The sequence below is a fragment of the Myxocyprinus asiaticus genome, chromosome 6, assembly GCF_019703515.2.
Source record: "Myxocyprinus asiaticus isolate MX2 ecotype Aquarium Trade chromosome 6, UBuf_Myxa_2, whole genome shotgun sequence".
Taxonomy (NCBI): domain Eukaryota; kingdom Metazoa; phylum Chordata; class Actinopteri; order Cypriniformes; family Catostomidae; genus Myxocyprinus; species Myxocyprinus asiaticus.
In genome coordinates, this window is record NC_059349.1 from 7,961,760 (window position 1) to 7,975,744 (window position 13,985).

Below are 13,985 nucleotides of genomic sequence, written 5' to 3' on the forward strand. Positions count from 1 at the left end.
CGGTTATGTTCAGAATATTTCTTTTCCCATCTCTGAAAAGATATGTACTTTAAAATACTTTTATTTTGCATATCTGATGTTGTGACGTCAAACTGGCAAACTGCTCTTCAGTCTGTTTTAAATAGACTGTGAAAAGGTTTGTCTTTTTGTTTAAGGTGTATAAAATGAAACAAAACGTTCAACATTTTAAGTTTTTCTAATGTGATCCAATAACATGATAATATTAAATAAATGTCATTATTACTGGGTGATATATGCGTAGTGCTGATAGTTGAATTACACTATGAGTGTTATGAGAAAAGTGCATCCACACATGAGGAACAGAGTAATTTACTTTGCATTTCTTTTTCATTTTATTCCCAACATCTCAAAGAGTTTTCAGATGAGGAAACACTCCAGAGGAAACAACTGAGATCTGTGTGACAAACTGCTGTAAAGATGGAGTTTATTAAAGAAGAGAGTGAAGACATCAGTATTACACAAACATGTGGGATAAAAACTGAAGATACTGAAGAACAAAGAGGTTGGTGTGCTTTTTGATTATTCATGAATCAATGTATAGCATCATGCAGTTTACCAGATTTAGTTGCTTAGAAAATCATAATGGCAGTAAAATAATATATTGTAATCAATAAACAGAGTCTGGTTCTGACAGAACATAAACCTGTCATGTCCCTGTTGTCTGCTTACGTTCATGGTGTGATGAAAACCAGCCTGAATCAGGCTAAATCAAATCTACCTGCTTCATATATCAAACTAACACCAAGAGCGAGATGATACACTTTGATACATTGTGCATCCTTGTTTCCTTTCCTTGCTTCCCTCCCTCTCTTCCTAGCTCTTCCCTCTTAGGAAACAAGGTCAGAGGAATCAAAGCAAGATGTATTTGTAAGATCACAGGTCACTTCAGAGTGCTGTCTCTTTCTGTTATGTTGTTGAAACTTGATTTATTGATAGTTTCATAATTAAACCTAATAATTCAAAATGCACTGTTAAAGTATGCGACAATTATGATTTATTTAAACCACAAAAGTGAAACATGAATTTAACCTGTTGTGTCAGATGTGAACAGAGAGGAGAATGTATGCATGTGTCAGGTGCTTCCACCAAAAAGTCTTCTGCATTGGATGCTCCTTGGCAGGGCCGTAGAAAGGTATTGTGTGCCCCCTGACTGTATATTGGTCAGGGCCCCTTTCCTATGCTTTTATATAATTGATACTTCCTTCATGATGGCAGACTTTGATCGGTTTCCATGTCACGGGCTCATGGACGGAGGAAATTAAATGCATCCTTTGTTGATGTACTGGTGTTAGTGGTGGAAATGGCCGAGATACACCCTAGTTGATTAGTCGTGGGGGTCAGTTTTTTCACTTGACCCGAGTCTCAAATAGAAATAAAGCTAGAATTACTCTATTACTCTATTACTCTATTACTCTAAATGCCATGCTTTCTTGAGTTTAAAAACAGGCACATTTAGTATGTAATTTTATTAATGACATGTCTTCAATACAAAAAAACATGCTGAATTGCAATGATAAAAAAATAATAATTTTGAGGCAGCAAAAAAATTAAATAATAATAATAATAATAATAATAATAATAATAATAAACATGGTTTTTAAAATATTTTTAAGCTGTGAATATTTCAGTTCAATTGAACAAAATTTGCACACAAATTCAACATTACAAATTCAATAATACATATTCACCTTCCAAAGTTCAGTTTTAAAATAATATTTTTTTGAATTCCATCTTTATTATTTAACAGGTTAGTATATTTTCTTGATTGTTTTTTGCTTAAAAAATGTGCCTATAAAATTTCAGTTGTTCAAATTCTGTTAGAAATTCAACCTTGCAGCATTGTAGGCTAAGCAGTAGAGTGCCGACTAGTGATGCTTCGTGAACTAACCCGCCTTTTTTAATTAATCTTTTAAGTGAACAAATCATTCTTGTTCACTTCCATACACTGACTCATAGGCCTATCACGATAATTATGTTATCGACTTATCGTACGATATATGGACATGACCTTGATCATTTTTGCTGACCTCGATATTGCCCATTGTGTTTACATGCGTGTTTGTTTACAAAGAATGAATGTCACCAACATTTTAGCCAATCGCGCTGCTTCTGTCCTCTCATCTGCTCTTTGTGTTGGAGGAGGGGCTCAGGCAGCTCCACACACACACAGAGCGGACAGCGGCAGGTGAAGATTATGTGTTACTCGAGGCTAATAGGTGTTTTAATAGGTGTTTTTCCAAATGACTACATAATTCCAGCCAGAAAGTTTGGAAGAATAAGTCCAAATGGACTTTTAAAGCTGCATTCCACAGCTCAGGTGTGGGAACATTTTGGCATTAAGCCGAATGAGAGAGGAGAGCCCATTAAACTGAATGAGCTGGAATGTCGACTTTGTTTAAAAACAGTGGCAACGAAAAGTGGCAATACAACTAACCTAAAAGCTCATCTTAAACATAATCATCCCATCCAGTTTCCTGCGCTGGGAAGAAAAAACGCAGTTGGAGATTGAGAGGGGCCCTACTTTAATTTACATTCCAATTCCAATGTCTGAATATTCATAAGAATTAAAAGTTCATTGCTCTTTGAAAGGGTGTACTTGCATTATTATGCTATTATATTATCATTATTTCAGTGGCATAATATGGTCTTAAAATTACAATAATATTGTTTATTGCAATTATTTCTGGGACAATATATCGTCCAACAAAAGTAGTTATTGTGAGCTCTAGTTTGAAGCGCAAGACAGCTTTGGTGGCTTTTATTGACTATAGCACGAGCCAATAACATTCGACTGCAGGCTGTGAAGGAGTAAATCATTGTTACCCAGGTTTGACCCAGTGAATGAATGACCCTGTAAGTCTGAGTGTACTGGTATACTTGTTTTCAAGTGCAGTGAATGAATCTGTCATCTCGTATGTGAATGAGTATCTGCTGACTGACTGAACGAGAGGAGGCATGGCGTTTGTTCAGTTCGGCGTGTGAGTTCAACCAGGAGAGAATGGGGTGAAATGCATTAAGACAAGTTTAGAGGTATGCACATAATTCCTAATTTATGAATGTGTAAAAATGACTTATGCCCAGGGTGCCTGGGTAGCTCAGCGAGTAAAGATGTTGACTACCACCCCTGGAGTTCGCGAGTTCGAATCCCAGGGCGTGCTGAGTGACTCCAGCCAGGTCTCATAAAGCAACCAAATTGGTCCATTTGCTAGGGAGGGTAGAGTCACATGGGGTAACCTCCTCGTGGTTGCAATAATTTGGTTCGCTCTCAGTGGGGTGCATGGTGAATTGTGCATGGATGGCGCAGTGGATGGCGTGAAACCTCCACACACGCTATGTCTCCGCGGTAACGCACTCAACAAGCCACATGATAAGATGCACAGGTTGAAGGTCTCAGATGCAGAGGCAACTGAGATTCGTCCTCCACCACCCGGTTTGAGGCGAGTCACTATGACACCACAAGGACCTAGAGCGCATTGGGACTTGGGCCCCTCCAAAAAAAAAAAAAAAAAGACTTATGCCCAGCATTTTTGGCAAAACATAGGAAAAATAAGACCTGTTTTTGCTGATTGAGCTTAACTTGTATTGAAACTGGAACAAAAAGCTTAAAAACAGACCCAAAATTATAAAATTAGTGGCAGTCACCGTCTTTCACTTTAAACTGGTTTAGATCTTTTTGGATGTAGCAAAAACAATGCATGTTTTCACATGAACACATGAACATGCAAGGTATAAAGTCCCCTTCAAGTGCCTTGATGAGCATAGATCAATTTGGTGTTCAGACATATTTCCTATTGAAACAGGAAGTGGGGTGGGACATGTGGAATAGTAAAAAATAGTCAATAGCCCTTTGTTTACAGCCACATACACACCTCTTTCCACCATGCTGCTCATGTCAGAGCTGCTTGAAGGAGAAACTTCAGAAGCGATCTCAATACCAGCTAACTTTTCCGAAGACTTGAGAACCGAACGATGATCTAACTGACAATATTAATCCATGATCAGCAAAACAGCATATCGCAGTCATAAATGCAAACAGCATATCGCAGTCTTTGTTTAGGACGAGGCTGGAGCCATTTTGCAAGTCCAATGGCAATTAATGAGAAAATAGCTGTGGAATAAGACAAGGATGCCCCCTTTCTCCCCTCCTCTTTATTCTAGCAGCAAATATGTTGACCACCTTGATTAACCAGGACTTGAGTGTGAAGAAACTGAATGTGTTTGGAAAACCAATAGGAATTAGTCAATTAGCAGATGATACTTCTTTGTTTCTTCAAGATACAGAGCAGATCCCATTAGCTATTTCCTTAGTTTAATTTTTTCTAGAGCATCAGGTCTTTAATTTAACATGAACAAATGTGAGCTAATGGCTTTACATCAGTGTGATCTTTACAGTGTATAATATCCCTATAAAGAAACAATTAAATATTTAGGTATAACTATTACAAGACATTCCGACAAATGTATGGAAGAACATTTTGAAAATAATTTTAAAAAGCAGTCCTAAAAAAAAAGCAATCCTAAATAATTGGTTACAAAGAGATATATCAATTTTTGGTAGAATCTTACTGACCAAGGCAGAATACTTGTCTAGGGTAATTTATCCTTCAATGGCATTAGCTCCCTCTTCTTCTATCTTAAAGAAAATTAATAAAAACATGTATCATTTTATTTGGAAAAACAAAATTCATTATATTAGGAAATCTGATTTGGTCAAATCATATGAAAATGGAGGACTGAATGTAATCAATTTCAAAAACATGAATGCTATGTTAAAACTTCAGTGGTTGCAGAAGTTTTTGAACAATAGTGATTTTTTACTTAAGTGTGATTTTCATATCAGTAAGCTTCCAATGAAATTTTCATCAGGAAGTTTTATTATATTGGAAATTGGTGCATAGACATCATTTTACACCCCACACCACTCCGGTTTGGAACAATAGATACATCCTTCACTGAAATAATTCATTGTTTTATGAAGAATGGTTTAGTAGAAACATCTGATCTGTGAAAGATTTATTGCATGATAATGGAGACCTTCTAGACTACAATGCTTTTACTCTCAAACATGGGTTTGTTTGTCATCCAAAACAAGTTTTTTACAGTTATAAATGCTATATCTGCTGGTATAAGAATGATGATGAAAAGTATCCTACTGTAGCCTATGATCAAGTTACCCCAGCTCTACCACTGTTGTACACTGGAGAAACTGAGTTTGGGAGTGAGAAATGTACTAATAGACACATAAGACATGTCGTTAATGAAACATATTACCCATATCAGATTCTAAGAAATAAACTAGATCATATACACATTACAAAACATATTAGAACTTCTTACTTGAAACTAATTTAAAATTTGAAATGACATAATACCCTTCTAATCAGTTTTTAAGCTCAAAGTTTAATGTTGAAAATGCAATTATTTTACTGAATCTACAGAACATATATTTTTTTGTATGTGAATATTCTTATGCCTTTTGGAAAGAGTGCAGGATTGCTTATTAGAAAAAGCTGTGATTGATATTACATTCAATTTTGAAAATATAAAATATGGTACATATGAAAAGGATTGTTTATTGACTTTACTGATAAATAATGTTATCATATTGGCCAAATACTTCATCCATAAATGCAGATTTTTCAAATCTCCCCCACTTTTCCTAGTGTTTATGAATCAATTAAAACATATACAGATGCCATGAAAAGAATAAAAAGTAAAAAAGCTTTGGAATTTTTAGAGATATTTGTTAAATATAATTTGTTATAAAGACCTGGTGATGCCCCTGTCATTTAATTTTATATACTGTTTTGTGCAGAGCCCTCCATTGTAAATTGTCTGTGCTGATTGTAAAATGAATGCCTTTTTAGTTGTACTGATTTTGTCTTTTTGGACAAAAAGGTTGAGATCCACTGAATGCCCCTTTTATAATAAAACTAATTCTGTCAGACAAATGTGTCAGACAAGCCATCTGATGGATGTGGTAGCCACAACTGCACAACATTAATTTATTCATAAAGACATTTAATGTGCCATTATTATTATAATTATTGATACTTTATTTGCACTGAAATTTGTATTCCTCCAGAGATATTAAACAAAGAATGAAAACTGCTTACTAACACTGGCATCTTTATTATTATTATTATTATTATTATTATTATTATATACATTTTCTGGTTTTAGTCAAAACGTCTCGGAGTGAAAGGACTTTTATTTTGTTTCTCTGTACCGCCATGCGCGTTAGTGACGTCATCAGGCTGCGCCGTGATTCTCTTGTTGTTGTTGTTTGACTGCAGAAGGTTTGTGTGTTTGTGTTTTTCAGAGTTTAATGGGTTTAAAACTTTACAAAACATTCTAACTTGATTTTAAGTTATTTTAAATGTGTGCATACAATGTTTTAATATTATTGAGATCGTTTTAGTGTATTAATATGAAATAAATGTGTCTAGATTATTACTGAATATAAATATCATCGTAATGTTTTATGTGAAGTTCTGATAGTTGTTCTCTTATAAATGCCGCAACATGTTTGTGTTATTTTCTGTGCTGCTTTACACATTTCCACATGAGAAACAGAAAGAATAACTTCACATTTCTTTTTCTTTCTGTTGATTTTTCCAACATCTTCAACGTGATGAAGAAAAGTTTCCAGATACGGAAGAAAAACTCCAGATGAAACGAGATCTGTGTGACAAACTGCTGTAAAGATGGAGTTTATTAAAGAAGAGAGTGAAGACATCAGTATTACACAAACGTGAAGATACTGAAGAACAAAGAGGTTTGTATTTATTATTGTTTTATCATTAACCCTTTAAGCTCTGAGTTTTTAAAAGGTCACGAAACCCACCAAGTTGAGCCCCAATTTTCACACCTCAGGCTGAGAAACGACTCTTGAAATGGGCGGGAAAATATGTGGGCATGTATTTTGGGCAGGAAGAGGGAAAACGGGAGGGGGCATTTGGGACAGACTTTTGTTTTACATTATGTTTTTGTATACATGCAGTTTTACAAATTATTATTTGCAAAAGTAATGGCATTGATGGATAGGGAAAAGGAACACACTTTAAACTCACTATTGAATATCTGTTTTTATTAAATAATCTCAAGCAACACACTGACAATAAAGCATTAGATAATTAAACCAAGAACCTCTGAAAAACAAAGTGCACATACAACAACAACAACAAAACCCCATTGTTTTAAATCATTAGAGAATAAATAAACATGATTCAGAGACATGGGTGGTTACAGGCAGGTGCTTAGAACACAGTCATTAAATAAAGAACATACCGCCATATATTCACAAAAATAGTTATAAAATACACACAGCCACACTTCTGCAGGTATAAATACCACTGTTAGACCGGATGTTGCTAAATTAATAAATATATGCAATCTTACAAGATACAGCCATGTGTATTAAATTATTCTCTCCTGTCCTGATATTTTAGAGACTCAAAAATATAATAAATTCTAAAATCCTCTTTGAAACAACAGTAGCAAAGGCTTTAATCTTATGTTACTTACTTTTATGAACATAAAAAACTATTCAATAAATTGAATAGAGGTAATTACAGATCTCTGGAAAATTAAATAAAACAAAGTTTTGAACCAGTTCTACACATCAGACTTAAAAGTGATACTATATACACTTGTTAAGCATTAGTGTAAATTTCATCACGATACGATCTTGAATCGATTCTCTTGGCCTGTGTTCAAATATTTGCAGATATGTCAAATTCTGCCGCGATACGATTCGATTGAGGGGCCTGCGTTCGATATTTCGATATTATGTGCCTATTTTACACAATTAAATTTTATTTTTTTATTTTTCTCAAATGCAACCAAAATATAATTTGATTATTTTATTCAGCTCTCTGTATCCACACTGGGACATCCACAACAAAATAAGGTACTTCAGACGTTGAAAAAAATGTATACAGATAAATAATATAAAAAATAACGTCACACACAAGTGATCATCACTCCTTTGATGACAGCAAATTTTTCAGTTTAGTCCAATTCAAAATACTTTCATACCCATGACTTGTTTACAACTATCTGTGCTATCTGTGGTTTTCTTGGCTTCAACTTCCACAGTTGTAATAAAAAATGCTGTTACAGTAAACTGGGATAAATGTTAGTAAGGGTGCTGATGTGTAGATGTGTAAAGTCTTATAACTGATGTGCTGTACAGCAGGTGATTTCTCTTTCCCTCATTAGCACTGTTCAGAATGTTGGCATTGTCAAGATGTTTCACATGGTTGAGCTTCTCCATGGTTCTTTAAAATAGCAAATTCTCATGTAAAATTCAAATGGGTCGCATGCACAACGATATCAATGGAAGCCCGAATTAATTGCGCATGTGAGCCGCTCTGCTTTTGTCACGAGAGCTCACATTTTAAGGAGTGCCCAGTTGATGCACTCACAGATCCTTTTAATGGAGCTCGCATTTCACGGGAAGCCCGGTTGATGTGTGCACATGCCGCATGGATAGCAAAGCACAATTTAGCTTTAAAGACCCCACGCACATCCGTGTCCCACATGAAAAGCATATTTCGCGCTCATAAAGTCAAATGAATGTAATAAGGTACTTCATCGCCTGACGGAAATGCATACGGATGTGGCTGACATGAGAGTATTAATATGAAGGTTCATCTTAAAAAAAAATGTCTATATCAATATTTACACGTTGTATCGATAACATTGGATCGTTGGTCATTGGATCGATGCATCGTTCCAGATCGATGGATCGTTACACCCCTAATAAGCAAGTGATCCGCCATTGACAATCAGTAAAAAACGATTATTAAGATAAATGTTTAATCCGTGATTGATTATCGCCTCGTCTGCCATGTTGTTTCCTTCAGCTCGGAAAATCCAGTTCGTTGTGATTGGTCGAGAGGATCATGATTGTTGGGTAATAGTCTGCTGTGGAGACCGCACTGATGCAGGCTCAGCCGAAGTGCGCATTGAGGGTGCAAAGGGGGTGCTTGCAAGCACCCCTCTGAGCGCTAAAATGTAAAATGGGACACCCTACGGTCTGGTGGACTTCGCAGGAATGTGCAAATGAAGACCATGAGACCGCAAGTCCACATCAAGTGTGCCAATTGGGACAGGGCCAACAGAGATGGCTGAACCTCACATTATGAGCAGAGATGAAAACAAAAGAGTTTGGGGCACTTTGCTGTATATTAATCATGGGACAAAAGTGTGAAGAGTGAAGACAATAGAACAGTTTGCAAATCTGTAACAAGATTTGGATATTTTTTTCAAGCTTTTGAGAAGTTTACTTTTTTGAAAACCAGGAATCAGAGTTGATTCCCAAATTTCTGTAATCGATCAGCCCTACTTACAAGGAGTGTTTCAGGTTTACAAGTTAAACTCTATTATTTTGCGGTTTTCATAAATAAACAACAGATAAAGAACACAGGCTCAGACAAAAAAAGCCCACACACATATTATATCTCTTGAATGTAATAACATAGCATTAGAGAACTGCAAGACAAACAAAGTGCTTAAAAGTGCTGTGCATCTGGCCTCAGAAGGGCTATGAGAGGTCGACTAGGTGGCGTCTAGATTTTCGAGAAATGGGTCCCAAACAGCAGAGAAAGTTTTGATTGAATTAGTCCTCAAGATCCTAAATCTTTCTATCTGTATGACTAAAATCATGTCCGTGATCCTCTGGAAGGAGGGGGTGAGGGTGATTTCCAATTCCTTAGAATGAGTCTTTTAGCAGCAGTCATACCCAGCATTAAAGATTGTTGTATGACTACACGGAGGCAGAGGGTGGACTGCGAGCAGCCAAAGATGGCGAGTTCGGCTTCTAAGGGAGAGAACGTATTATAAGCCTTTGAATACCAGTCAGATATTTTTAACCAGAATCCAGACAATGAAGGGCAGAACCAAAAGTTGTGGGACACTGTGTCCTCCGTCACTTGACACCTGTCACACATTGGTGAGACAGAAGGGAAAATCTTATGCAGCCTGGATTTAGTATAGAGTAGGCGGTGAACAACTTTGAACTGGATCAGTTGATATCTGCTGTTAACAGAGCAGGCCTGTATCATAGACAAACTCTTGTCCCACACAGCTTCAGATAGTTCAGTGTAGGGCTGGGACGATTCATCGACGTCATCGATTACAGAAATACGCCGATTTGCATAACATGCGTCGGCGCGTCGTAATGGAGTAATTAAAATGGCATCGCACGGTTTAAGCATGGATTCCCCCGAAGAACAAGCTGCAGCTAAAAAAACTTGCCCACGGTCATCTAAAGCGTGGGAGTATTTTAGCCAGAGACCCAACAATGTGGTGCTGTGTAAGCTATGCAAATTGGAAATGGCTTATCACAGCAGTACAACCGCCATTAACGAACACTTGAAGCGAAAGCATCCCGGAGCACTTTGTCAAGAAGGCAGCAAGGCAGCACCGTAAGTCCTGTTTACTTTTTGTCCCCACCCAAGCACGACATACAGTATTAGTATTACAACACGTGTTTCTGTTAGTAGTAGTCACTTAAAATTGACTTTCTAAATGTTTCCTCATCGCCCCCATGTTAAAAGTAATTTCTGCACCACTGCTAATGGAGGGTGACCATACGTCCTTTTTTTCCTGGACATGTCCTCTTTTTCAGACCTTAAAAAAGCGTCCGGCAGGGATTTCTAAATTTGCGAAAATGTCCGGAATTCGGCTTTAGTTGCATTATGATTTGCATCTGGTCTAATACTTCATTGTGTGTGCGTGCATATTTGCATTGCTTTAACCCCTCTTTGTAAGTCCCGCCTTCTCGCACACCAATTGGTCAATTATAAGACGCTTGCAGCAACTATTGGCCAAATTCCTGCCTGTCTATCTCTCCGTGAACGCGCAAAGTGCTGTTGTGTTCAGCATCAGACAGTTGCTTGACAGTAGCAGCAAATGACAGCTGAGTGGAAACAATGCCCAAACGAAAGTGCAAATTTACAGAAGATTTGCACAAAAAATTCCCATGCTTTTGTCCAGGTTGAGATCCGTGGGAAGCAGAATGTATGACATGTAAAGCTGGCACTTATGTGTCAGTTGCTAATAAAGGTGCAAGTGATTTAGAAGCACACATTAGAAGAAGCATAAAGGGTCAGCAAAAGGTGAAAGTTCATCAGGTAAATTAACGGCTACTTTTTGCGACCAGGTAAAATTATCATCACATTGCTTCATTTTCCATGGCCATTCAAAATAATAGTAATAGTAAATGAAGGTACACTCTTGGCATCAAGTATTTTATTTTAGTACATAGACATTCAAAAGAATGTTATAAATAAATAAAATTTTCCATATATTTCTGTAGTTGCTGTTTTGAACCCTATTATTCCCCCCACCCCCCGGCAGGAAAAAAAAAGGTGTCCTCCTTCCTCCTGGAAGTGTCTTGAATTTTACATTTGTTTAATTTATTTTGTTGTTGGATTGCTAAATGTAGATTGCACTTTCCTTTTTACTTGATTCGAACAAGTTATTTTATTTTGGAGAGATTTTATGTTGGACTGTAAAATGGAGATTACCAGTTAAAACAGGGCTATTTTTGTTGCAGAATAATGCCCTGCAGTGCACACTTTGTTTCATGTACATTTGTTTGTATTTAAGAGAAGATGATTAAAAAAAATATTGAAATATTAATGACAAGTTTTTTATATTTATTTTGGGTCAGTTAATTGTTATATTAATCAAGTACTAATTATAAAAAAAATCTTTAGAATAATCTGCAAATTAGTCGTTAGATTAATCGACTAATCGGAAAAAGAATTGTTAGGTTAATCGATAAAAAAAGAATCGTTAGGTGCAGCCCTAATTCAGTGCCCAGTTCCCCTCCCCGATCCTCCTTGAGCCTCACAGTGGAGGCTGTAACAACTGTCAAAGAGACACACAAACTTTGAAACAAGATGCCTGGAGTCAAGAGGGTTCTTTAGAATATCAAAAATTGAGGGGCCTGGGTAGCTCAGTGAGTAAAGATGCTGACTACCACCCCTGGAGTCGCGAGTTCGAATCGAGGGCGTGCTGAGTGACTCCAGCCAGGTCTCCTAATAACTAAATTGGCCCGATTGCTATGGAGGGTAGAGTCACATGGGGTAACCTCCTCGTGGTCGCTATAATGTGGTTCACTCTCAGTGGGGCGGGTGGTGAGTTGTGCGTGGATGCCGCGGAGAATAGCGTGAAAACCTCCACGCGCTTTGTCAACGCACTCAAAAAGTCACTTGATAAGATGCACGGATTTACGGTCTCAGAGGCGGAGGCAACTGAGATTCGTCCTATGCCATCACGAGGACTTAGAGCGCATTGGGAATTGAGCATTCCAAATTGAAAAAAAAAAAAAAGAATATCAAAAAATGTGTGCCTCCCTGGGAGGATTTTGAAGCTACAAATCTTAGACTTCACGTAGTGTCTAATTTGTAAGTAGTGAAAAAATGTGTGAGGCAATTCAAATTTCTCTCTCAACTGACTAAATGATGCAAACCGTCCCTCGATATACAGATCTTCAATGGAAGCTAAACCCTTCTACCTCCAGGCATGATAGGTTTTGTCAGACCACAGGGGTAAAAAGGAGTGATTACAACAGATTGGTGTTTGGACAGAGGTCTCCGGTAGTGTCAATACACTTCTAACCTGGTTTAGAATTCTAACTGAGTTTTTCAAGGCAAAACTTAGTCTCTTTAAGGCCCCGGGCTTCTCTAACTTAGCATGGCTGGTAGGGAAGAGTTGCATGACCAAAGGGTGGTCTCAGAAGCCATGTCACCCGAAGCCCCCTTCTGCCAGAGCATTAGAGTCCAAGCATTGGCAGCCCAGTAATAATGTTTAAATATAGGTAAACCCAGACCTCTTTCAGATTTGGGCTTTTGTAAATGAATTTTTGAGATCCTGTGTTTCTTGCAATTCCAGATATAAAGCAAAATTATGGAATCCAATTCTTGAAAGAAAGCAGATGTGAGAAAAATGGGGAGATTTTGACAAAGGTCGAGACATCTGACCAATTTGATTGAATTTATATGGCCAATCATAGACAAAGGCAAGATTTTCCAATTTCTATGTTCTGTTTGAGTTTTGAAATAAAGTCCACAAAATTTAGTTTAAATATTAATTTAGGTATTATTCAGCCGAGATAAGTAAAGTGATCTTTAACTATTTTGAATGGAGTACTTTCCAGAAAACCGGATGTGTAAACATCGGAGAGAGGCATGAAATTACTTTTTGTCCAGTTGATTGTGTATCCTGATTGCCTGCCAAAGGAGGTGGTTCAATCTAGGAGAACGGGAACAGATTTTTCAGAATTTTGCAAATACAATATCACTTCATCGGCATATAAACTAATGAGTGATTCCATGCCTCCCACATTGAGGCCCAAAATATTTGGATGATATCTTATGCTTGGGGGCGAGAGGTTCTATCGCAATGGTGAAGAGGGCCAGTGAGAGGGGGCAACCCTGCTGAACTGAGCGGTGTAAAGGGAACATGATTAATTTATCGCCATCAGTTAAAATAGAATACATTGGGCTGGCGTATATCAGTCTAACCCAGGATATAAATGACTCACCGAACCCAAATCTTTGTAGTGACTCAAACATGTAGGGCCACTCAACCTGGTCGAAGGCTTTCTGTGCATCCAGGGATAGGATCGCTGCTCCACTGGCTTCCCCATGATCAGCGTACATGGTATTAAGGAGGCATCTTACATTAGAAAAGAGAACCTGCCCGGGATGAATCCAGTCTGATCAGGATGAATGATAGATGATAAATACGTGTTTAGACGGATAGCCACCTTTTTATCAAAGTTTTGAAGTGCAATAGGCCTATAGCTGATCGGGTCTTTTCCCTCCTTATCTTTCTTTAGGATGAGGGAGATATTGGCCTCGTACAATGTTTTAGGCAAAGCTTTATCTCTCTAAGAGCTAATTATCATTTTAAGGAGGAGCAAGGCGAGGCTGTCACAGAATCTC

At 37.4% G+C, this 13,985-nt stretch overlaps 2 protein-coding genes across 7 annotated transcripts in view; both read left to right on the top strand.

Annotated features, from left to right (window-relative positions):
* Nucleotides 1-410: 410 nt before the first annotated feature.
* LOC127442865 (gastrula zinc finger protein XlCGF57.1-like) overlaps nucleotides 411-13,985 on the top strand; it is a 228,733-nt gene continuing 215,158 nt past the window's right edge. The window contains exon 1 of the mRNA XM_051701144.1: nucleotides 411-523. The gene's annotated coding sequence lies outside the window, so the exon portion shown is untranslated. The remainder of the gene's footprint in view (nucleotides 524-13,985) is intronic.
* Nucleotides 6,462-13,985, top strand: part of LOC127442916 (oocyte zinc finger protein XlCOF20-like) — a 169,366-nt gene continuing 161,842 nt past the window's right edge. For 3 of the 6 annotated variants that reach the window (XR_007897549.1, XR_007897550.1, XM_051701296.1), the window contains exon 1: nucleotides 6,465-6,799. Coding sequence is in view for 1 of the 6 variants with exons in the window: in XM_051701298.1 (XP_051557258.1) it covers nucleotides 6,729-6,753 (25 nt within the window). In the remaining 5 variants the exon portion in view is untranslated. Of the gene's footprint in view, nucleotides 6,800-13,985 lie in introns of all 6 variants that reach the window. The other 3 variants (XM_051701298.1, XM_051701300.1, XM_051701303.1) reach the window with 3 other exon arrangements.